Consider the following 23,377-nt stretch of genomic DNA (forward strand, 5'->3'; position numbering starts at 1 on the left):
TGTTATTCATTGGTATTTAGTACATTTACACTGTTGTGCAACCACTACCAGTTAGTTCTAAAATATTTTCATTACCACCGAAAGAAAACCCATACCCATTAGCAGTTACTTACTTTTCCCAATTTCCCTAGATGCTGGCAACCACTAATTACTTTTCATCTCTATGAACTTGACAATTCTTGACATTTTTTGTAAATGGAATCATACAATATGTGACCTTTTGTGACTGGCTTCTTTTATGACTCAGTAATATTCCATTATATGTATATACTACATTTTGTTTATCTAGTCACTTGTTGATGGACTTAAAGGTTGTTTCTACTCTTTGGCTATTATGAATAGTACTGCTTTGAACAGTCATGTACAAGTAATTTGTTCAGTTCTTTTAGGTATATACCTAGGAGTGAAATTGCTGAGTCATATGGTAATTTTATGTTTAACTTTTTGAGGAATCACTACACTGTTTTCCTGCACCATTTATCATTCCTGCACCATTTATCATTCCCACCAGCAATATATGAGGATTCCAGTTTCTCCACATTCTTGCTAATACTTGTTATTTTCTGTGGTTTTTGTTTGTTTTGTTTTGTTGTTTTAATAGCCATCCTAGTTGGTATGAAGTTGTATTTGATTGTGGTTTTGAATTGCATTTCCCTGGTGTCTAATGATAAGTATCTTTTCATGTATTTGTTGATCATTTTATTTTATTTTTAAATTTTATTGATTGATTTTTGGCTGCGTTGGATTTCTGTTGCTGTGCACGGGTTTTCTCTAGTTGCGGTAAGGGGGGCTACTCTTCGTTGTGGTGCATGGGCTTCTTATTGCTGTGGCTTCTCTTGTTGTGGAGCATGGGCTCTAGGCGTGTGGGCTTCAGTAGTTGCAGCATGCGGGCTCAGTAGTTGTGGTTCGCAGGCTCTACAGCGCAGGCTCAGTAGTTGTGGCGCATGGGCTAAGTTGCTCTGCGGCATGTGGGATCTTCCCAGACCAGGGCTCGACCCTGTGTCCCCTGCATTGGCAGGCGGATTCTTAACTACTGCGCCACCAGGGAAGTACCTGTTGATCATTTTATATCTTTGGAGAAATGTCTCTTCAGATCCTTTGCTCATTTTTTTAAAATTTTTATTTATTTATTTTTTTGCGGTACGCGGGCCTCTCACTGCTGTGGCCCCTCCCGTTGCGGAGCACAGGCTCCGGACGTGCAGGCTCAGCGGCCATGGCTAACGGGCCCAGCCGCTCCGAGGCACGTGGGATCCTCCCGGACCCGGGCACGAACCCGCATGCCCTGCATCGGCAGGCGGACTCTCAACCACTGCGCCACCAGCGCAGCCCTGCTCATTTTTAAATTGTGTTGTCTTTCTGTTGTTGAGTTGTAAGTGTTCTATTTATATTCTGAATATATTTCTAGTAGATATATATTTCTGAGTTTTCCAATTGCTAAAAGTTGTTCATAGTGATTGCTTATTATTTTTAAAAGGACTGCTGTATTTGCAGATAGATTTCCTGTTTATTTTTAATATAATTTGTTTGTGCCTTCCTTGACACTTCTTCCTTTCCATAGTTTGTCTGTTTTTTAGAGAATCAACTTGTCTAAATCGACCTTTAAAATCCTTTTTTGTATCTTTGGGTTTTTTTTTTTTCCCATTAATTTCCATTCTTACATATATATTTCATCTAAATTTGGTCTCTTTTCAGCCTCTTTAGTTGAGCGTTCGCTACTTTTCCAGCCTTTTCTTTTTTAGTAAGCACTTAAGATTATACTTTCCTTTCATTGTGTTGTTTTAGCTGACTGAATCCTATACGTTTTGAGAGGTACAATTTCTTACTTAGTTTTAAGTCCTTTATTCCATTATCATTTATTTGTTCTTTGGTTTGTCATTTGTTTAGAAGTAAGTTTTTGTTTAGAAGTAAGTTTTTAAATTTCCAAGCTTGGTGTGTGTCAGTTTCATAAAACTTCTCCATGTGTGTGTGGATTATGAGTGCTCCCTAATTTTGGTTGCAGAGTTCTCTATATGTCCATTAGATAAAGCTTTAGTTGTTTTGTTCACATTGTCTGGATACTTGCTAATTTTAATCTGCTGAGTTACTGAGAGAAATGTGGATGTCTTCATAAATTCAGTACATTTTTGCTTCATATGTTTTCAAGGCACAGAGCTGTCATTTTGTGTGTGTGTGGGGGGGCAATTGAACCTTTATCATTCTTAGGGATATTTAAATAATAGTAATGCTATTATTATGTAATGCTTTTTGCCTCAGATTTATTTTGTCTGATCATAAGAAAGCAGTGCCAGAGTCCTTCTTTTTTGTTTTTTACATGGTATATCTTTTCCCATCCTTCATGAGTTTTTTTGGTTTAGGTAAAAACTTATAGCTGGATTTTATTTATTTTAAAATTTTATTTGAGGGCTTCCCTGGTGGCACAGTGGTTGAGAATCTGCCTGCCAGTGCGGGGGACATGGGTTCGAGCCCTGGTCTGGGAGGATCCCACGTGCCGTGGAGCAACTAAGCCCGTGTGCCATGACTGCTGAGCCTGCACTCTAGAGCCCACGAGCCACAACTACTGAGCCCGTGTGCCACAACTACTGAAGCCCGCATGCCGCAACAAGAGGGGCCACCGTGGTGAGATGCCTGTGCACCTCAGCAAGGAGTAGCCCCCGCTCGCTGCAACTGGAGGGGGCCCATGGCAGCAACAAAGACCCAACACAGCCAAAAATAAATAAATAAAATAAATAAATTTTTAAAAAATTAAAAAAAATTTAATTTGATAGGGACTTCTCTGGTGGTGCATTGGTTAAGAATCTGCCTGGCGGTGGGTTTAATCCCTGGTGTGGGAAGATCCCACATGCCGTGGAGCAACTAGGCCCATGAGCTACAACTGCTGAAGCCCGCGTGCCTGGATCCTGTGCTCTGCAACAAGAGAAGCCAGCGCAGTGAGAAGCCTGTGCACTGCATCGAAGAGTGGCTCAGCTCGCCGCAACTAGAGAAAGCCTGCACGCAGCAACGAAGACCCATAGCAGCCAAAAAAAAAAAGAAAGTTTAATTTGATAATCTCTTTTTTTAAAGTGGCAATTTGGATTTATTTCTACCGAATTATTTTGTGATTCTTATCGTTCCTGGTTCCCCTTACCTGTTCTTTCTTAATTTTACGTTGATTGGGTTTTAAAAATTCCCATTTTCCCTCTTATGCTCCTCCTCTATCCTATCACACATGCACTGGTTTGAAGTTCTTCACAAATTTTTTTAAAAAATGTGTATACATAACTCACCAAAGTCAAAAACGTTATCAGCATCTTCTTACTTCTCCCCCAGAATACTAGGACCTTAGAATACCTTAGATCAGATTATATTTCTTCATTACTGGTTGATATGTTAGTTCTATCTTTTTTACCCCTTAGATTTCTCTATAGTCAGTGTTAAGATTTGCCCATCTGCTTACCATTTTCTTTGCTGTTCATTTCTTCTTCCTGGATATTCTTTAGGAGTTCCTTTATTGGTGGGGGGGAGTCTGTTAGTCAGATTTTGTTTGTTGGAAAATGTCTGTATTTCACCCTTGTTCTTTTTTTTATTGGGGTATAGTTGTTTTTACAATGTTGTGTTAGTTTCTACTGTACAGTGGAGTGAAGTAGAATTCCCTGTGCTATATAGCAGGTTCTTATTAGCTATCTATTTTATACATATTAGTGTATATATGTCAATCCCAATCTCCCAATTCATCCCACCCCCGAACCCCTGCTTGGTGTCACCCTTGTTCTTGAAGGATATTTTATCTGAGTGTACAATTCCACATTGACAGCTACTTTTCCTTAGTACCTGTAAGATTGTGTTGCATTGTCTGCTGGCTTGCACTATTATTGTTGACAAGTTTTGATCCCAGATATTGGTTCCTTTTACTACACTGGGCCCAAAAGTGGATTTCTGTTTTATTTTTCCTATTTGGATTTGCTGTGTTTTCTTAATCAGAGAATTCATGTCTTTTATTAGTTCTGGAAAATTATTAGTCATTATCTCTTTGACTATTGTGTTTACTCTTTTTTTCTAAAGCTATGATTAGACATGTGTCAGACTTTTGCATTCTTTTTCTGCCACGTGTCTGTGCTGCTCTCTTTGTGATTATTTCAGATGGTCTCATTCTTCAGCTCTAATATGTTGTTTAACAATCCCATTGGGTTTTTTAAAATAAATTTATTTTATTTATATTTATTTTTGGCTATGTCGGGTCTTCATTGCTGCGCGTGGACTTTCTCTAGTTGTGGCGAGCAGGGCTACTCTTCGTTGCGGTGCACAGGCTTCTCATTGTGGTGGCTTCTCTTGTTGCAGAGCACAGGCTCTAGGCGGGTGGGCTTCAGTAGTTGCAGCACGTGGGCTCAGTAGTTGTGGTGCAGGCTCTAGAGCACAGGCTCAGTAGTTGTGGCCCATGGGCTTAGTTGCTCCGTGGCATGTTCCTGGGCCAGGGCTCGAACCCATATCCCCTACATTGGCAGGCGGATTCTTAACCACTGCCCCACCAGAGAAGCCCGGGTTTTGTTTTTTTTTAATGATTATATTTTTCATTTATAGAGGTTGTTTGGTTCATTTCTAAGTCTGCCTAGTCTTTTCTTTTTTTTTAAGTAGTAGCTTGTTCTTTGCTCAGGTGTTTCATTCCCATTCTTAATATTCCATCTCGAAAATTTCTTGCATTTAAATCTGTTCCTTCTTTCTGCTGAGTCTTACCGTTTTTTTTTTTTTTTTTGACTCTCTTACTCGTGGTGGCTTGTTTCCTTGTCTGTTATGTATGTTTAGATTATGAATTCTCATTTATCTGGGTTCCTTCTGTGCAAATCATATATCCTCTCAGATAAAATTTGCTTTTGCCTTATACCCTACAAATGTAATTAACCCAATAACACATTTATTTCTCAGCCTGTAGCTTTCTACATTTGTTAGGGCAAAGATTTAGCTGTTGAAAAAGAAACCTCAAATAAATCGATAACAGTGGCTTAAACAGGAATAGGGGTTTCATTTTCTATCACGACAGTGTAGGCATAGCAGCACAGGGCTGGCAGGGCAGCCCCACTGTCTCTGCACCCTGTCTCCCCTTTACTTCTCTAGCATCCTTAGGGTGTTGCCTTCATCTTCAAGGTCCAGGATGGCTTACTACCTTATCTTTATTCCAGCCAATGGGAGAGGACTAAAGGGGAAGATGAGGACACATTCTGGAAATGGTACACATCATTCCTGCTCACATTCTGTTGGTCAGAATTTAGTTACATGCCCACACCAGCTGCAAACAAAGCTGGAAAATGTAGTCTTTGTTCTTAGTAGCTACGTGTCTCATGAAAAATTGTCAGTTCTGTCACTGTAGAAGGAGGGGATAATAGAAATGGCCATACCCAGCAGCCTTTTTCACTGCTGAGACATACAGCAGACATTTGAAATCCCAACTCCAGTGAAGGCAGGCTTTTATTTATTTATTTAAAATTAATTTTTATTGGAGTATAGTTGATATCCAGTGTTGTGTTAGTTTCTGCTGTACAGCAAAGTGAATCAGTTACACATATACATATATCCACTCTTTGTTAGATTCTTTTCCCATATAGGTCATTACAGAGTACTGAGTAGAGTTTCCTGTGCTAGACAGTAGGTTCTTATTAGTTATCTATTTTATATATAGTAAAGGCTGGCTTTTAGTCACACATTGTCAGAGAGGAGATTCTGCCCCTGCCTTCCTTTTTCCAGGGGCCCAGGCTGATAGAGGCACGTTTCCCTAATTGTTACCATATCTCATGAGGTAGGTTTTTAACATGGTCCCCCAGCCTTGCTCTATGCTGGGGACTCTCCACTTTGCAGGAGCTCAGACATAGTTTTCCCTAACTCAACTATACACTTATTTGAAAAAGTGCTTATAATATTTTATCTAGTATTTCTAGGATAGTGGAGTTTTTGAAGATTTCTAGTATCTTCCATACTTACTTTCTCCTCTCTAATTACTTTAATCTCTTTCATGTGAATTCTCTCTGATTATATCAAATCTTTTCTACTATGTTAGTACAGGTAATTTGATTCAACAGTATCTCTCCTCTTCTTTGTTATGTTGTATTTATTTGTATTTTAATGATATTGCTAGGATCTAACTTCCCTTCCTTATTCTTTTTATCTTGCTTCTTGATTTCATTATCCCGTTTTGGAGTTCTAAGCCTGGGTTTATTTTGTTCCATTTCCTTTGTGTAGTCTGGTGTAATGGGTGTGTGTGTTTCTGGAGCTAGGTGGGTGATAATCTGAAAGACAACTCGTAGAGGTCATTATGTTGTGTTTGTTAGAATACCTCAGTTCTAGGTTAGAACACTTAGTTGGGTGGTATATTTTCTTATCCATTGTTTGGGAGGAGTAAGGCATTAATGAAGGATACTCCATTTGGTGTGTGACCTAAGAGTGTTTACTAAATTAGAGCTCAGTCATCACTTTCCCTTGCTTCACTGGGGTCTCCCAGCAGCATTTTCAGAATAGTATTCCCCCATCTGTGGAAGGAAACTGTAAGAGCACCCCTCAACTTTCTACTCTCCAGGTTGGGATTCTTAGTGAGATTTCTCAGGGTTTTGTTGACTCACCAGAGGATTTCTGGAAGGTGGGAGTGAGGATGGGAACTAAGCCTGGCTCAGCCTCACTTCTCTTTAAGTTTCATTGGAAGAAGGCAGTTCTGTAACACTGTCAATCCACCATTGTAGCATTATTTTTTTCCTTGGATTATCATAAGTCTTGGTCCTTGTTTCTAGATCATCTTCATTGTTTGTTTAAATAACTGTATAATATTCTAGTGATGTACGATTGTGCAAATATTGTGATGTTCTGTTATTTCCACGTCTTGTTGTAACAGATAAATCTGTAGAGATTTTATTCATCCCTGTGTTGTTTGCTTCTGTTGCATTATTTCCTTAGATTGAATTCCCAGGAGTAGAATTGCTATGTCAGAGTATAACAAATATCTCTGAGTCTTGTCTCATATTGCTTTTTCTTTTTTAAAGGTTATAACAACTTAGATTCTCACCAGAAATGAATGAATATACTAATTTCACTATAGCCTCATTAGTATTTGGTGATAGGGTTTTTCTTTTTCCTTAAAAAAAATAGCTATAGGCTTCTCTGGTGGCACAGTGGTTGAGAGTCCACCTGCCGATGCAGGGGACACGGGTTCGTGCCCCGGTCTGGGAAGATCCCACATGCCACGGAGTGGCTGGGCCCGTGAGCCGTGGCCTCTGAGCCTGCGCGTCCGGAGCCTGTGCTCCGCAGCAGGAGAGGCCACAACAGTGAGAGGCCCGCGTACCGCAAAAAAAAAAAGCTATAGAATAATATCTTAAGGTTGCTTAAATATTCATGTGTTTTATTATTATGGAGCTTTAGCAGTTTTCTGTGGCTTTAGTTTACTACTTATTTTCTCATCTGTGAGTTGTGTGTTTTTATGCCTGCCCATTTAATGACTTGATGTTTTTCTCATACATGCAAACAAGTGCCGTTTTATAAAAGAAAACGTCAACCTTTACATTTTTATATTTTGCAAAGCTATTTTTACAAATCTTTTGCCTTTTAAAAAATTAAGTTTATTTGAAATTTTAAATTTTAGTGTATTATATAATTAAATCTTTTGTTGGTTTAAATTGAGAAAGTTATTTGATTAAAACTTTATTCTCTTTTTTTGCTAGCTTTCTGTATTGTGATTTTATTTCCCTATTGTGGTGTTCAATTTTGGTATGTGAAGAAGGTGTGCTCTGATTAAGTGAATAGTAATTGGGAGGAATTTATATCAGTCTCACTTACTGAAGTTTTAAAAATCTTGTTTTAGAAAACTGACTCATATTTTTACATAAAATTAGGTCTTTTCAATAGTTCTTAATGTCTATAAGGATAGGATTCATTCTTTTTAAAAAATATTCTTTCATAATTTGTTCAAGTTTTAGTCATTTTGTTTCAAAAAGGGATTTCAAGAGCTAACTTTTCGAGATTCCTAAGATGGATCCTTGGTTTGGGCAAAAACTACACATTCTGTTACAGTCTTTAAATATTGCTTAGGGAAAAATATAAATAAAAATAATGAATACTGTTAGGGACAAAATTATCATCAGCACTATGTTTCATATGAATAATTTTTCTATATCCAGAGATCTAAGCTCCTAATAAACAGAACTCTTTATATCTGTTAATATATAGAAACTCCTTATAGTGTGACTGAGTAACTTATGGATAGTGAATCATTTAACTCAAAACATTAGTGAATTTTAAATCAAGCAAAATACTTTCATGACTTCCATCTTTACCCATCATTGATAAAATTTAGCTACTCTTTGTTCTGTCTCTAGGTGGAAAACCATGAATTCCTTGTAAAACCTTCATTTGATCCTAACTTGAGTGAATTAAGAGAAATAATGGATGACTTAGAAAAGAAGATGCAGTCAACATTAATAAGTGCAGCTAGAGAACTAGGTAAGAATGGGTTCTTGGAGGTTTGAATAATTCTTTTGTCTACATAGTGTCCATACTGGAGCCGGAATTGCTTTCCTAGAAGACACAATTGATCATGCCACTTCCTTGTTTAAAGTGCCAGCCCCCTTTTCTACTGAATAAAATTACAGTCACACAAAGTCTACATACAGGGTTCTTTACATCTGGAGCCTGGCCTCCCCTTCAGATTCTTCTCTTACTAATTTCCCTAATCCCACGTTCCTGCCAGACAAATCACCCTACATGCCCTTGCATCGTGTCTTTTAAATAAGACCTGTTTTAAATGTTACCTCCTCTATAAGCCTAATTCTACTAGGAATAGTTCATTGATTTGGCTTTGGGGTTCCCAAGCACTTCATTAATATCAACTTAAAAAAAATTATTAGATTTAAATTCCCTGGATTATCGGTTCCCTAATCAGTCTCACACTGTTTTGTTCTCTTTTGCTCTGAATTTATAAACCTCTTTGTTCTGAGCATCTCTCACATGTATGTTGAACAAATAAATCTTAGCATAGTAGAAGACCCCTCAGAGCAGCAGTACTCTTGTATATGCCCATACCAACATATATAAAAATTTTTACAAATAGTTTCCTTGGAGAGTCCTTATATGAACTAGATCCTAGATTTAAGAATCTTTGCCTTGAAGGATATTGAAATTTACCCTCCTCATTTTATAGATCTCTCCATGTTCTCTCTATGTCTCTTTCCTCTCTGGTCAAGTGAGGTCTGTCTTTAGTTGTTTGCTGCTTCTAACATTCCATAGTCATGCTTTAGCAAATAAATTTGTAGACAGTATCTCTCTCTTCTGGTTTGGGGTCTAAAGATCACAATGATGGATGAGATTATGAGGACAGGACAAACATAAAAACTCAAAAATCTTAGGTGCATGAAGTCTAGCTGATTGGTCATTGCTTGTTTTGTGAAGCTTCCTACACTTAACACGAAGTATATGTCCTAGTTTTTCTAGGGTTTCATTGTCAGAGTCTCAAGTTTTTGTTTGGAAAGTATATTTGTTTTCTTTAATTATACTCTATATTAGTTCCAGAGAAATGCTTTGGTTAACTAAAGAACCCTCAGCAGAACTCCTCAAGGACAGCGACCATTTCTTATCTACCCTCATGCCCACAGCATCTTAGAACAGTGTGTGCTACCCACTGCTGGTGCTCTGCAGCCTTGGTTGGGTTTACCTAGAAAGGCCTCCGCATTAGAAGCTAACATTAATAAGGGCGTTTAAGTATTTTCATGTAGTTTTTTGAGTGAAGTAAGTGAAGTAGGATGTGCATCTTTCCCAGTTGGGTAATATTAATAATTTCCAGTATGCTGTCATGTAATAAAAGTGTATTTTTCACTATTTAGATTTAAGTGTTTTAAACACTTACATTGAAAATGGCTGTAGATATCTATGACATACTTTTTCTTTTTTTTCCTGATCATGAAGGCTTGGATCCTGGCAAACAGATTAAACTGGATTCCAACACACAATTTGGATATTATTTTCGCGTAACATGCAAGGAAGAAAAAGTCCTTCGTAATAATAAAAATTTCAGTACAGTAGATATCCAGAAGAATGGTGTTAAATTTACGAACAGGTTTGTAAGCCTATGTTAAATTAAGTCTTTACTAGTCCCATGAAACTATTCTCTGATGAAATGTGAATGTTCTATGGTAAGGAAGTTTTACCGTATTTATTGTTAATATAAGGCATAAGATAAGATTGAAACTTTTTTTCCCTTACAAGAGGTTGGTCAGATATCCCAACACCACTTGTTAAGTAATTCATTTTTTCCTCATTGACTGAAATGGCACTTTGGGTCTGTTTTTAAGATTATTCTTTCATGTATGTCTCTTACCATCCTTTTATCAGTATGAAATACATTGTATTACATTTATTTTATGTTTCCATATCTATTACAGTTAGTTCCCCTTCATATCTCTGTTAGTTATTTTCACATTTATTTTTTCTAAGAAAACTTTGTTATCCTTGATCATTAAATTCTTCTGGTATATCAGTTGGTTGTATCATTTAGTTTAGGGAGATGTCTACCAGCCTTAATAAGGCCATTCATTAGACTACAGCTTTTTTTAAAAAAAAAAAATGTGTTCCATGTTGTAAAAAATCTTACCAGTTTTTTTCTGCGTTTTCTCTTGCTGATGTTAGGAAGTTCCTGAGGCAGATTATTCATGGGTGAAAAAAGAATTATTTAAAAATAAATCTTCTGTGACTGGTAGAGTGAGGGCATTTATCCTTTCTCTTCTGTAATGTTCTAGAACTTATGGCCAGCCTTACTCCCACCCTCCTGAATATTCTTAGTATTTACAGCTAACTTTTGTATATATGATCCTCTTTCCATTTATTTAGTAAGTGTTTTGAGTGTCTGTTACATGTAGACATTATTCTAGGTGTTCAGACAACCTAGTAATGAAAACAGTCGGTCTGTTTAGTTTGTTTCTCATAACAGCTCTCTGAGATAAACAGGATAGGTTAAAGTTCTCTCACTTTTTAGATGGAGAAACTGAAACTCCAGTTCCCCAGGATTGGGCAGCTAGTAACAATAGATACTCTAACCTGGATCTTCTGTTGCCAAATTTATTAGTTGCTGTTTCTCAATCACACTATATCCCTGATTCAAGAAATTTATATATGTTATAATTAACCAATGGGTGACTGGAAGATGATTATAACACCTCAAAAGTTCAGTCTTACCTAAGCCAAAATATATATAGAGGTTGAACTGACCACAGCGGTTCCAAAAGTTGTGAAAAATTCATTCGTTCATTCATTCATTGCTTGTTGTCAACAGATTGCTTGCTGTGGATCTGACTCTGAGATCATATAATTGTCCTTCTTAAAAACCTCCAGTGTCTGTCATCCAGAAAAATTTTAAATCTTTACTATAACCCGTACAATCTGATTCCTGCCCACCTCTTCTTTTCTCTCTGTCAGCTCTCCCCGTCACACAGCAGTCTCACTTTTATAATGTCTTTGCTTCTTTCTTTTCTTCCTTTAATTCTTTCCAGTTGCCTGTTTCATAGTCTTTTTGTGCCAATGTACTGTTCTCAAGCTGTATATGCATGTTATGGCATTCGCTGGTTCCATCATGTTCACAGTTATTGCCTTGATTGACTAATACCGCCCTCCTTCTGATAAGTACTTCCCCCTCTTTCTTGTATCCTCTGTGACCCCCTCATCTTGTCTTTTTGTTTTTAATTTCATTCCCTTCCTTTGATACCAGTGAATATTTTTTCTCTATTCTCATCTTCAGCAATTTTTATTTCAACCTTTAATTTTCATTTACTCTTCAAATTGCTCAGTAAGATTGTTTTCAAAACATTTACCTTACTTCGACAACTTTCAGTATCAAAGACCGTTTCCTACAGTAATGAGAGAAACTGTGTGTGGAGGTGTGTGTTATTTATTTTTTAATCGAAGTATAGCTGATTTACAATATTATATTAGTTTCAGGAATACAGCATAGTGATTCAGTATTTTTATAGTTTATACTCCATTAAAAGTTATTATGAGATAATGGCTATAATTCCCTGTGCTGTACAATATATCCTTGTTGCCTTATCTATTTTATACATAGTAGTTTCTATCTCTTAATCCTATATCCCTAATTTCCCCCTCTCCCCACTGGTAAGCACTAGTTTGTTTTCTATATCTATGTCTGTTTCTGTTTTGCTGTATACATTCATTTGTTTTATTTTTTAGGTTCCATTTAAATATTTTAGAAAAGGTCACAGACCAGAATTTTACTCAAGGGAATAATTGTTATAGCAAGAATACTATTGGTGCCATTGGGCCATTCCAAACAGCATAAATGTTAATACACTGAATTCCAGCCACATCCGCCCCTAATGAGTTGCCCATTTTCTACTGATATTTCGATTTTAATTGTTTTGATGCTTTATAGGATAATACTCTGGATATATTTTATATAGTGCACATTATCTCCAGTAGATGTTTTAATATTTTTAATAATACCATTATCTTGATTTGCAGTAAATTGACTTCTCTCAATGAAGAGTATACCAAAAATAAAACCGAATATGAGGAAGCCCAGGATGCCATTGTTAAAGAAATTGTCAATATTTCTTCAGGTAAATTTAATAGAACCAATACATTAAATGTTGAAGGTTTGTGGCAACCCTACCTTGTCAAATGATGGTTAGCATTTTTTAGCAATAAAGTATTTTTTAATTTAAGGTATATACTTTTTTTGTTATTGCACACTTACAGACTACAGTATAGTGTAAATGTAACTTTTATGTGCACTGTGAAACCAGAACATTTGTGTGTTGCTTTATTGTGATATTCCCTTTGCGGTGGTCTGGAACTGAACCTGCAATATCTCCAAGGTATACCTGTAGTAGTCTTGAAAAAAATGTTTAACCTGGGGCTTCCCCGGTGGTGCAGTGGTTGAGAGTCCGCCTGCCAATGCAGGGGACACGGGTTCGTGCCCCAGTCTGGGAAGATCCCACATGCCGCGGAGCGGCTGGGCCCGTGAGCCATGGCCGCTGAGCCTGCGCGTCCGGAGCCTGTGCTCCGCAACGGGAGAGGCCACAACAGTGAGAGGCCCGCGTACCGCAAAAAAAAAGAAAAAAGAAAAGAAAATGTTTAACCTGAATAGTAACAAGAAGAAAAAAAATTGGATAAATTTAGATTGTGGGACATACTTTTTAAGGCCTGCACTCTTTAAAAATGTCAGTGTCATGGAAGCAAAGAAGGAATGGGCAGGTTCTGTTCCAGATTAAAGGGTACTTAAAGTGACAGAACAGTCAAAGGCAGAGGATGATCCTTGATTGGATCCAGTACTAGGGGTTGGAATTGGGGACTAGCTATAAAGGACACTATTGGGACAAATTGGCAAAGTTTAATATGAGATAATATGATATTGGTGTCACATTTCTTGGGTGTGCATAGTGATTAAGTAGGAAGATGTCCTTGTTCTCAGGTTATGTGTGCTGGATTATTTAGGGGTAGTAAGTCATTTAAAAAGTATAAGCATGTATAATTCTGTAAATTGTTTTACTATTATGAATTTTTATAGTAAATCAGAAAGAAACATAAAACTTTTAAAGGGTTTTAGTATACTTTATATATTTGTGTTGAGATGAATGAGATTTGTAAAGGTTACATTTTTGCTTGGTGGTATCAGATTGCTGTAGCATGGTAATCTTCTAGTTGAATTATGTTCCTAGCCTAGATTGCATTTGTAAGGACCCTAAAAAACACTACATATATTCAAACTGGGAGTCTTCCCCCAAAATAATATTAACTAATATTCATTAAATACCTAGTAGGTTAAAGCTGCTAGATTTTAACATTTAAATTGAAGGTTTTGTATTTGGATTCACCTTGAATTTAAATGAAACCTCTTCTTGGTCTAATATACACATTATAAACTATCTTTATTAAAAATGTAATAGATCATTTTTGTAATTTATCTTGCTCTTAAACCAGAAAAGGTGATGCTGTGAAGAGCCAGGTATTGTGAGATACCAAATATAGACTCTTGATTAAGAGGCTTTTGGTTTTCTTTTATTATAAACCTATTCTTGTTGGTATTTAGAAATTTTATGAGTTAAAGTAATTATGTAAGTACTCCACTAATATTTTAGTAATTCTCACAGGTTCCTATTGCTATATGGTAGGGTAGTATGATGAACTCTCCCCCTCCCCCCCTTTTTAATATGTTAGGTAAAACAGGAATAAATTTAAAAGTGGTTTAAATTCATAAGTTAATTTTTATTTTCAAAAAATATTTTATCACTTTTATGGGGAACAAGGGAATCAGATTAGTCAGATTTTCTGCCATTTGATTAAACTCATAATGTTGTATTTTTCTAAAACTAAAGTGTTCTCTTGATTGTCTTTTGAAGCTTTTGACACACTGATGTCCATGTGATAGTTCGTGTGAGCCATGTGTCTGTTATACCAGCCCCTCCAACCTATTAAAATTTTAGAATCTATTCTGAAAATTTTGACCATTTTTATTGCCTAATCATGCTTTGCCTAGCATGTGTCAGGGACTGTTTAATGTATGTAATAGCTTTTAATTTTACTGCTCTAGCAGAGTGGAATCTTGTTGAAAGTGTTTTAAGAAACAGTTATGGAACTAAATTATGCTAAAATTTAACTGCATGGGAGAAAAACCTCAAGTAACAATCTTGACAGTCACATTATATCTTATTACCTAGTGTTTGCACGTTTCTTAGGATAATTGTGAAATGCCATCCTGGTTTCAGACTCTTAAAATTTAGAATTGTGCCTCACATATCACTGCACCCTGCTTTTCTTACCTTATCAATATATCATGAAAGCTTTTCCATAGAAGCTTTTTCTTGTTAGTTTTTTTTTTTAACCTCTACCTCATTTCCTTATATAAGCAGCTATGCACATTTTTTTTTTTTTTTTTGAGAACAGGCCATTTATTTTGTAGAACATTTCTCAGTTTGAGTTTGTCTGATGTTTCCTCATGATTGTTTTCAGGTGATACAGTTTTGTCTGGAATACGCAGACGTTACTGTTGTCTGTGGATTCATATTAAGGGGCACATGATGTCTTTTGCCGTATCATTGGTGATGTTAACTTTTGCTGCGTGTGGGTTTCTCTAGTTGCCATGAGCTGGGGGCTACTCTTCGTTGCAGTGTGCAGCCTTCTCGTTGTGGTGGCTTCTCTTGTTGCGGAGCACGGGCTCTAGGCACGCCGCCTTTGGTAGTTGTGGAACATGGGCTTAGTTGCTCTGCGGCATGTGGGATCTTCCTGGACCAGGGATTGAACGGTGTCCCGGCATTGGCAGGCCATTTCTTAACCACTGCACCACCAGGGAAGTCCAAGCATCTATGCACTTTTATATTTTAATGGATCTTGGTAAGGGAGGGCATCATACTCTATTTTTGAAATCTGTTCATAGTAAGGGAAAATGTGACAACACATTTTAACCTCATGTTAAGTTTTAGGTGTTCCTTTCACGTTTAGTTATGGCAAACCTCGGTTAGTTTTTAAAAATGATATAAATTAGGAAATGGTTTTTGAATTCCCAAATGGAGGAGGGTTGAATTTATTCTTACAGCTGCTTATATGTATTTTTTCTTATCCAATATTCCTGTGTACCTTTTCTGTTTTTATATAGGCTATGTAGAACCGATGCAGACACTAAATGATGTGTTAGCTCAGCTAGATGCTGTTGTCAGCTTTGCTCACGTGTCCAATGGAGCACCTGTTCCATATGTACGGCCGGTCATTTTGGAGAAAGGACAAGGGAGAATTATACTGAAAGCATCCAGACATGCTTGTGTTGAAGTTCAAGATGAAGTTGCATTTATTCCTAATGATGTTCACTTTGAAAAAGATAAACAGGTGTTCCACATCATTACTGGTAAAAAAACCTAGTTTATGGGCTTTTTGTGGGTAATGTTTCCCATTTATTATGTTGGAGTGGAAATATATTTTAAGTTGATGAAGAAAATCCTAGTCCTTGATGATAGAAAAAGAACGTTGTTCATTCTAGTTAGTAGTATATTAATGATATATGAATGAATGAATGAATGAATATATGTGAACAGAATGAAACCTCTGTTCCAGGGGTTCAGTGCATTTAAAAATGAACATCTCTTCATCCTCCAAGCTTACCTTTGGGCCAAACCTTTCAATAGTGAGGTCATTGAAAGTCAAACAGAATTAGGTGCTGGAATGACCTCAGCTTAGGGTAGCAATTCTTTAAAAGACATGATACTATATTCATGTGAAACTCGAAAAAAGTAGACTTGTATATAGACTAAGGTAGCTTGTCTCAAACTAAAGGGTTTTGAGAGATCTTAACGAGATTCTAGAAAATAAAAGTGTTAGGGTGCAGGGGTGATAGGAGTCTTTGGGCAAATGTGTTTGGGAAACAGTCAGTGATTGTATTTTATTTCCCCAAATGGATTTTCAAGTTGTTCATATACTCTAACACCATTAGTTGGTAAATTGCACATTTTCCAAAAGTAGGGTCATGTCTTTGGGTTTTAGTGTGGAATTTACTTGATTTGAAGGACTTGATCATACTGATTCATTCTCTGATAGATGCATTTATTAATGAATTATAGTGTTTAGTTAATCAGTTAGGCCTGTACTGTTTTCTGAATGTCATAAAATTATCCTGCAGGCAGCTTTGTGAGCTGTGGGGAAGTGGTCTGTATGTTCTTTCTAGACCATAGTCAAATTATAGGTAAGATATATTTTTCATGGGTCCTCTTGAAGAAGGGCACAGCATAGGCTTGTCTGAAGAGAAAATAGCATTGTTTCAGGGACTAGTATAAGGCAGGAACTCTGTTCATGCCTTTGGGCAGCCTGTGGTCTGCTTCTTGTATGTTATGTCACATGACCTAGGTAATTAGTCACCGATGTGCAATTTAGGAGTAATATTCAATTTATTAGTTGCAAAAATAAGTTAATAATCTTGCTTGTTGATATCATGTTTTGTAGGTCCCAACATGGGAGGTAAATCAACATATATTCGCCAGACTGGGGTGGTAGTTCTCATGGCCCAGATTGGGTGTTTTGTGCCATGTGAGTCAGCAGAAGTGTCCATCGTGGACTGTATCTTGGCCCGGGTAGGGGCTGGTGACAGTCAGTTGAAAGGAGTCTCCACATTCATGGCTGAAATGTTAGAAACTGCTTCTATTCTCAGGTGAGTTCATTTCCCAGTCTCCTGAAAATGGAAATGGATGTCTCTGTCCTTTGAAAAGTAAATTTGCAGGTTCATCTATAAAACATCTGTGATCTTTTATCTAGTTTAATAGTTTTCCTGTGAGCTTTATGCACTTTATATTATTTTAAAAGGGTGACTGGCGATAGTTGTGGAAAGCTTCTTTGATTTTTAATGTTGTCTTCTTAAGGTTTCTGGTAGTTGTTCACCTTATGAATCTCCCCACTGCCATGCTTTTGCTTACGCTGTTCACACTACCCGGAATGGTCCTTCCCTGCTGTTTACCCAAGTCCTTTCTATTCTTTACAGGCCCGTAATGACAGAAATTCTACTTCTCTGATGACTTTCCTTGTCACATGTGCCTAAGGTCATGGGTGTTTCTTCAAACTCTTTGACATGCCTGTAATTTATTAGCTTTTAATTTTAGAGTTTATGAAATCTCTTGTCTTTATTTCATTTTTAGGAGCTTCTTTGAAGACAGGGAGGCTATGCCTTCTATTTCTTGGAGTCTTCTAAAGTACTTTGCATATAGTAGATCCTTAATAAATTATGCTTTGATTATTGTTTGTGGGGAATTATAGAAGCAATACAAATGTTCAGTAATTAGTCAATAAGTTAATATGCATAACTTAAAAAATTAAAGAAATAAGCAAAAGGTGTCAGTGGCATTTCATGGAGAAAGAAAGAAATGACCAATAAGCACATGAAGAACTGTCAAATTCTCTAATTAAAAAAAAGTTCCCCTCCTTTCATTTGGTTAAAGAGAAAATAAAATGCTAATATCTGGTGCTGGTAGGGCTGTGGCAGGCACACAGATTCACGTGACCACCAGCCGTGTATGCGAGTGTTCGTGTCACCACACCCTTGTCCCATCTTCTTGTGGAATTATTTTTTTTAATCTTGACTGATTTGATTGTTAAGAAATGAATGATAGCTGCTTTATTTGGAAATTCTTAGATTACAGCTAATGAGATTGGTAATTTAAAAAATATTTATTCACCATTTGTTTCCTCTTATGTTAGTTGTTTGTTCATGTCCATGCCCATTTTCTTACTGAAGTTTTAGTGCTTTTCATTGACCTCATTGAATTTTTGTATATATTAAGATAATTAATCTGTTACATTTGTGGCACATCTTTCCCATTGTATTGCCTTAATTTTGTTGTTTGCATTACCACATGCTATATCATGGGAAATTTTCATATAATTACGTGTTTCAGGTCTGCAACCAAAGATTCTTTAATAATCATAGATGAATTGGGAAGAGGAACCTCTACCTATGACGGATTTGGGTTAGCATGGGCTATATCAGAGTACATTGCAACAAGGATCCGTGCTTTTTGCATGTTTGCAACCCATTTTCATGAACTTACTGCCTTGGCCAATCAGATACCAACTGTTAATAATCTACATGTCACAGCACTAACTACTGAAGAGACCTTAACTATGCTTTATCAGGTGAAGAAAGGTGAGTGCATACCACTGGTGTACTGTAAATTTGGTGTTCCTATCCTTGGAATCATTAGTAATTGCCTTATTCTGCATTAGGATGAATTATTGATGTTTTTACAGAACACATTTACCTCTTAATTTACAGACTGGGGACAGGGACGTGGTGTGTTATCTATATTTCTATGTGTCATGGTAGAACCACTCATTTTAAAAAGGTCACAGAAAGAATGATCTGCACTTTTGAACATCGTCACAGGGGTTTTGTTCTACCTCCCATGGCAGCATGTTTTCTTGTCAAATTAGCTACTTGATAGTAACAATAAGCTTTGAAGTTCTGAGGCTCTAGCTGTTACTGTTTAATAAACTGTCATAATCATCTGATTATATTTTTAAGAATGTGTTATGTAACAGGTTCATTTAAAGCTGGGGTCTCCAGAAACCTTGAAATTGTTAGTAGTTATCAGGTAAGGAATGACTTATTTGTTGGCATTTCATCCTTTGAGAAAAGTTTGTCATTAGTGGACCTGGCAGCTAATCAGATGACTGCGTTGATGAGATTAACATACTGTAAAGTTTTTATTGCTTTAACATTTCACCAGTCATCAGAATAGCTTTTTCAGATGGCTCTCTGATTTTCCATGAATGCATTTTTCTGCATCAGTTGGTTGCAGATAAATGAGATTATTTTTGATTCTTTGTTGCTTATGCTTCTTAGGAATCCTTCTGAGTTACTGTTTGCATTGTTGTTGATAGAGAATATAGATACTCTTGGTTGGACATGGCATTTAGCATGAAGTTGAGGTTTTGCTTTTAAAAGGTGTTTTGTGTGAGAAAGAAATGGGTTCAGGGCTTCCCTGGTGGCACAGTGGTTGGGAGTCCGCCTGCCGATGCGGGGGACACGGGTTCGTGCCCTGGTCCGGGAGGATCCCACATGCCGCGGAGCGGCTGGGCCCGTGAGTCATGGCCGCTGAGCCTGCGCGTCCGGAGCCTGTGCTCCACAACGGGAGAGGCCACAACAGTGAGAGGCCCGCATACCACAAAAAAAAAAAAAAAGAAAGAAAAAAATGGGTTCAAAGTATTAAAAAAGACCAGGTGAAATTAGGAGTCGATAGGAACAGGTTCCTCCTTCACTGTGGATGTTTATCAAGCACTTGCTTCTATTTTATTTTTGTTTCTCTAAGCTATGCGGAATATCCAGCTCCAGAATGCATGGGATATATAACTAGGCTAAAGGAAAATTTACGGTTGAGGCAAAAATGGGAGCTCCATGATAACACTGTGAGCATCACTGGTATTTAACATTTGGAAGGAATGTCTTAAGTCAGTTTATTTTCTGCAAATGTGGGTGAAGTTAACATACCTAGTCTAAAAATTTACTAGACTAGATTTGGGTCAAAAATTTCATTGTCATTTGAAATACATTTTGAACTAAATACTCCTTCTAATTAGTGACACTTTACATTTATCTTTTTTTTTTCCCACAGTACTTTAGTTCCTCCCTTATGAAATGAGAAAACCTCAGAGATACTGTGTTGATTAATTTTTCTTCCGATTCAGATATTTGTCTAGGCTTTTGAGGACTATCTGTCAAGGCTTTTCTCTGCTATTTTTATTTTTCCTACTACATTTGTCGAGGATAAAATATAGCACTGTGTGCCAAATCATAACCACTTTTCACTGGAGGCTTAATTAAAATTTCCTTAAGTTACTCTGAAACATTTGGCTAATGTATTTGAAATAATACAAAGTTAAGTTTCCTAATGACAAAGTGAGAAAGTAAGTTCCATTTGCATAAATTGCTGTCTTTTCCTACCCTGCTCCTCACATGCCTCAAATTTCTTACAGGTGTCTGTGATCAGAGTTTTGGGATTCATGTTGCCGAGCTTGCTAATTTCCCCAGGCATGTAATAGAGTGTGCTAAACAAAAAGCCCTGGAACTAGAGGAATTTCAGAATATTGGGAAACCACAGGAATATGATGAAATGGAACCAGCCGCAAAGAGGTGCTATCTGGAAAGAGAGGTTTGTCAAATTATTTTTGTAGTTGTTTTTTTCCTGTATGATTCTATTGTTTACTTATTGAACATTCATTATTGGTTTCCACTTACATTTCTTTGCACTGTAAAGAATCCGTCTGTATCATTTTGGTTTCACCACTGCACACATCTGTACAATTGAAAGATAGCATTTCAAGTACCAGATTTCAAAAGTAGGAGGATAGGAATATTAGTATAGGTTAAAATACATAATTCAAAGGAGTTATAGAGGTCCATGCACATATCTTTGATTACTTGTAAACAAATAGATCGAGTTCAGTTAAATCACATATTTACTCAGTGCTTAGCTAAGATGATGAAGAAATGAACACAGTTCCTTCCCTCCAGTTGTTTAGAAACTAGTTGGGGAGGTAGTAATACTGAGCATGTCATAGAGAATTATGACAAATGTTTACTCAGGAAAGCTCTCTGTGGGCAGGATGTTTCAGTTCTTGTGGGAGCAGTGGATCTTAAGTTAGGCCTTCTGAGTGGTGGGTGAAATTTAGATGTTCACACAGAAAGGTATAAGCATATGCCCAGTGGATTTTTTAAAAATTAAAGGATTATTAGTTTCTTGTAATAATGAAAATAAAAGAATCTTAATTTACATCTAGGTCCTGGCAGTACTTACTGTGATTATGCATTGTGACAACCTCTTGTCACATTGTTAGCTTTTTTTTTTTTTTTTTTTTTTTTTGCTGTACGCAGGCCTCTCACTGTTGTGGCCTCTCCCATTGCGGAGCGCAGGCTCAGTGGCCATGGCTCACGGGCCTAGCCGCTCCGCGGCATGTGGGATCTTCCCGGACCAGGGCAGCAACCCGTGTCCCCTGCATCATCAGGTGGACTCTCAACCACTGTGCCACCAGGGAAGCTCACATTGTTAGCTTTTACCTGGTGAATTTTTTGTTGTTCTTACTTGAAGGATAGATGATGTTACAATAATAGATGATGTGTATGATTTTGGGGCTTAAAAGATAAGGTTTTATCTGTTGTACCTATACAAGCAGGAGATATGTATTATAACTTGTTATTAGTTTTAAGTAGGGAAGGTTGCCATCCTGGATATGAAACGGTCTTGGTATCAGCCCCACAGCTATCCATGATCCAGGATTAGGTAGGCTCCTTTATGTAAATGATTCCCAATTAGAATAGAAGTCATATACCATTGATAATATTAATTACAATGAATTTTTTAAAAATTTTAAGCTAAGGGAGACATATAACAGAATTATCGATGTTACTCAATCTAGATTTTATTTTTTGGGAAAAAGAGGCACTTGTTATTTAATAGAGATGTGTTTCTTCTCTATCTTATCATTTGGATTATCTACCTTTCACCTCTAAGGTACATATTACTAACTGGCTCCCTGGTAAAAAGCAGACTTTTCAGTTCAGCTTCACATGCAGTAATAAACATTATATCCTTTGTCAGGCACTGTTCTTAGCACTTTGCATGCTTTAACTCTTTAATTCTCACAACAGCCCTGTGTGGTTGGTAATATTATTGTCCCCATTTTACGGATGAGGAATGTGTGTTAAGGAATTAGCCCACGGGTCACATAGCAAGCAATAACCACGTTCTTTAGAATGGCAATAACTAGGCAGTAAAATAAACAAAGAAGAAACATCTCATGTGTGTATGAGTATTAAATTTTCAGTGACTGTTTATACCTTATAGTGTTTGTAAACCTTGAGTTCTTTTTCCCCCAGAAGGTTAAGTTTATATATCAGTTATAAAAGCTGAGGGATTTGGGAACTACTAAAATATTCAGTTTCTTTGGCATTAGCAGCTGAAAATATATTTATAAATATCCTTTTAATGACTTGCTATGAAGAAATACAGTCAACTAAGGTCTTTGCTATAAATTCTAGATGGTGCACACTTAAAACTTAAAGAATGTTGTTTAAATATTGGGTGGAGTGTTTAGATTGAAATTATAATGGGACAATTCATTACTATTTAATGTGACTTTTAGAAAAGTCATTTTAAAGACTAATGAAACGTTCACATGTTTTTCAGCAAGGTGAAAAAATTATTCAAGAGTTTTTATCCAAGGTGAAGCAAGTGCCCTTTACTGAAATGTCAGAAGAAAACATCGTAATGAAGTTAAAACAGCTGAAAGCTGAAGTGATAGCAAAGAATAATTGTTTTGTAAATGAAATAATTTCAAGAATAAAGGTAACTACATGAGTAAATTCCACTAATGGAATGAAGATAGTATTGATAAGCTGTTGTCTGTAATGCTTTTGTACTGTTTTATATTAACCCTTTTTCCATAGTGTTAGCAATTGATGTCCATGGGATATCAAGTTAATAAAATACTTAGTATACCTTGCTCTACCTGAGTATATTTTCAAAGATCTTTATTTTGAAAAATGAGAGCTGTAACTGAGGAATACTTAAATGGACATGGGCAATAGTAGGCAATATGTTGAATTTTACAAATAAAATCATGTAGTTTTTAGAATTTGATATGTGTTGTATTTCTTTGTGATAAGACTTTTACACATATTCCCGAATGGTGTGGAAGAAACAAGTAGCCCAGAGACTTTGTAAAAAAGTAAGGGGTCTTAAAGCTAGAAGGAAGCATGGAACCCATTTCCAGTGATTCCCCACAGTGTCCATCTGTTGGCACGAGCCAGGTTGGCTGCATATGCGTTAGCCAAAGGAACTTACTATAAATCCAGGGTCCTAGTGTGATCCTCCAGCCCATCTGCCATTCTCCCACC

The 23,377-nt window shown here is 36.8% G+C and overlaps 1 protein-coding gene across 2 annotated transcripts in view; it reads left to right on the forward strand.

The window, feature by feature from the left end:
• MSH2 (mutS homolog 2) overlaps window positions 1-23,068 on the forward strand; it is a 73,350-nt gene extending 50,282 nt beyond the window's left edge. For both annotated transcript variants that reach the window (XM_082672444.1, XM_082672445.1), the window contains 8 exons: window positions 8,325-8,448; window positions 9,907-10,057; window positions 12,472-12,569; window positions 15,605-15,850; window positions 16,939-17,143; window positions 18,381-18,628; window positions 20,458-20,633; window positions 22,668-23,068. In XM_082672444.1, coding sequence (XP_082528570.1) covers window positions 8,325-8,448; window positions 9,907-10,057; window positions 12,472-12,569; window positions 15,605-15,850; window positions 16,939-17,143; window positions 18,381-18,628; window positions 20,458-20,633; window positions 22,668-22,838 — 1,419 coding nt within the window. In that variant the 3' untranslated portion in view covers window positions 22,839-23,068. The remainder of the gene's footprint in view (window positions 1-8,324; window positions 8,449-9,906; window positions 10,058-12,471; window positions 12,570-15,604; window positions 15,851-16,938; window positions 17,144-18,380; window positions 18,629-20,457; window positions 20,634-22,667) is intronic.
• Window positions 23,069-23,377: the final 309 nt, after the last annotated feature.

Source organism: Grampus griseus (genome assembly GCF_964374135.1).
Source record: "Grampus griseus genome assembly, chromosome: 15".
Classification (NCBI taxonomy): Eukaryota; Metazoa; Chordata; class Mammalia; order Artiodactyla; family Delphinidae; genus Grampus; species Grampus griseus.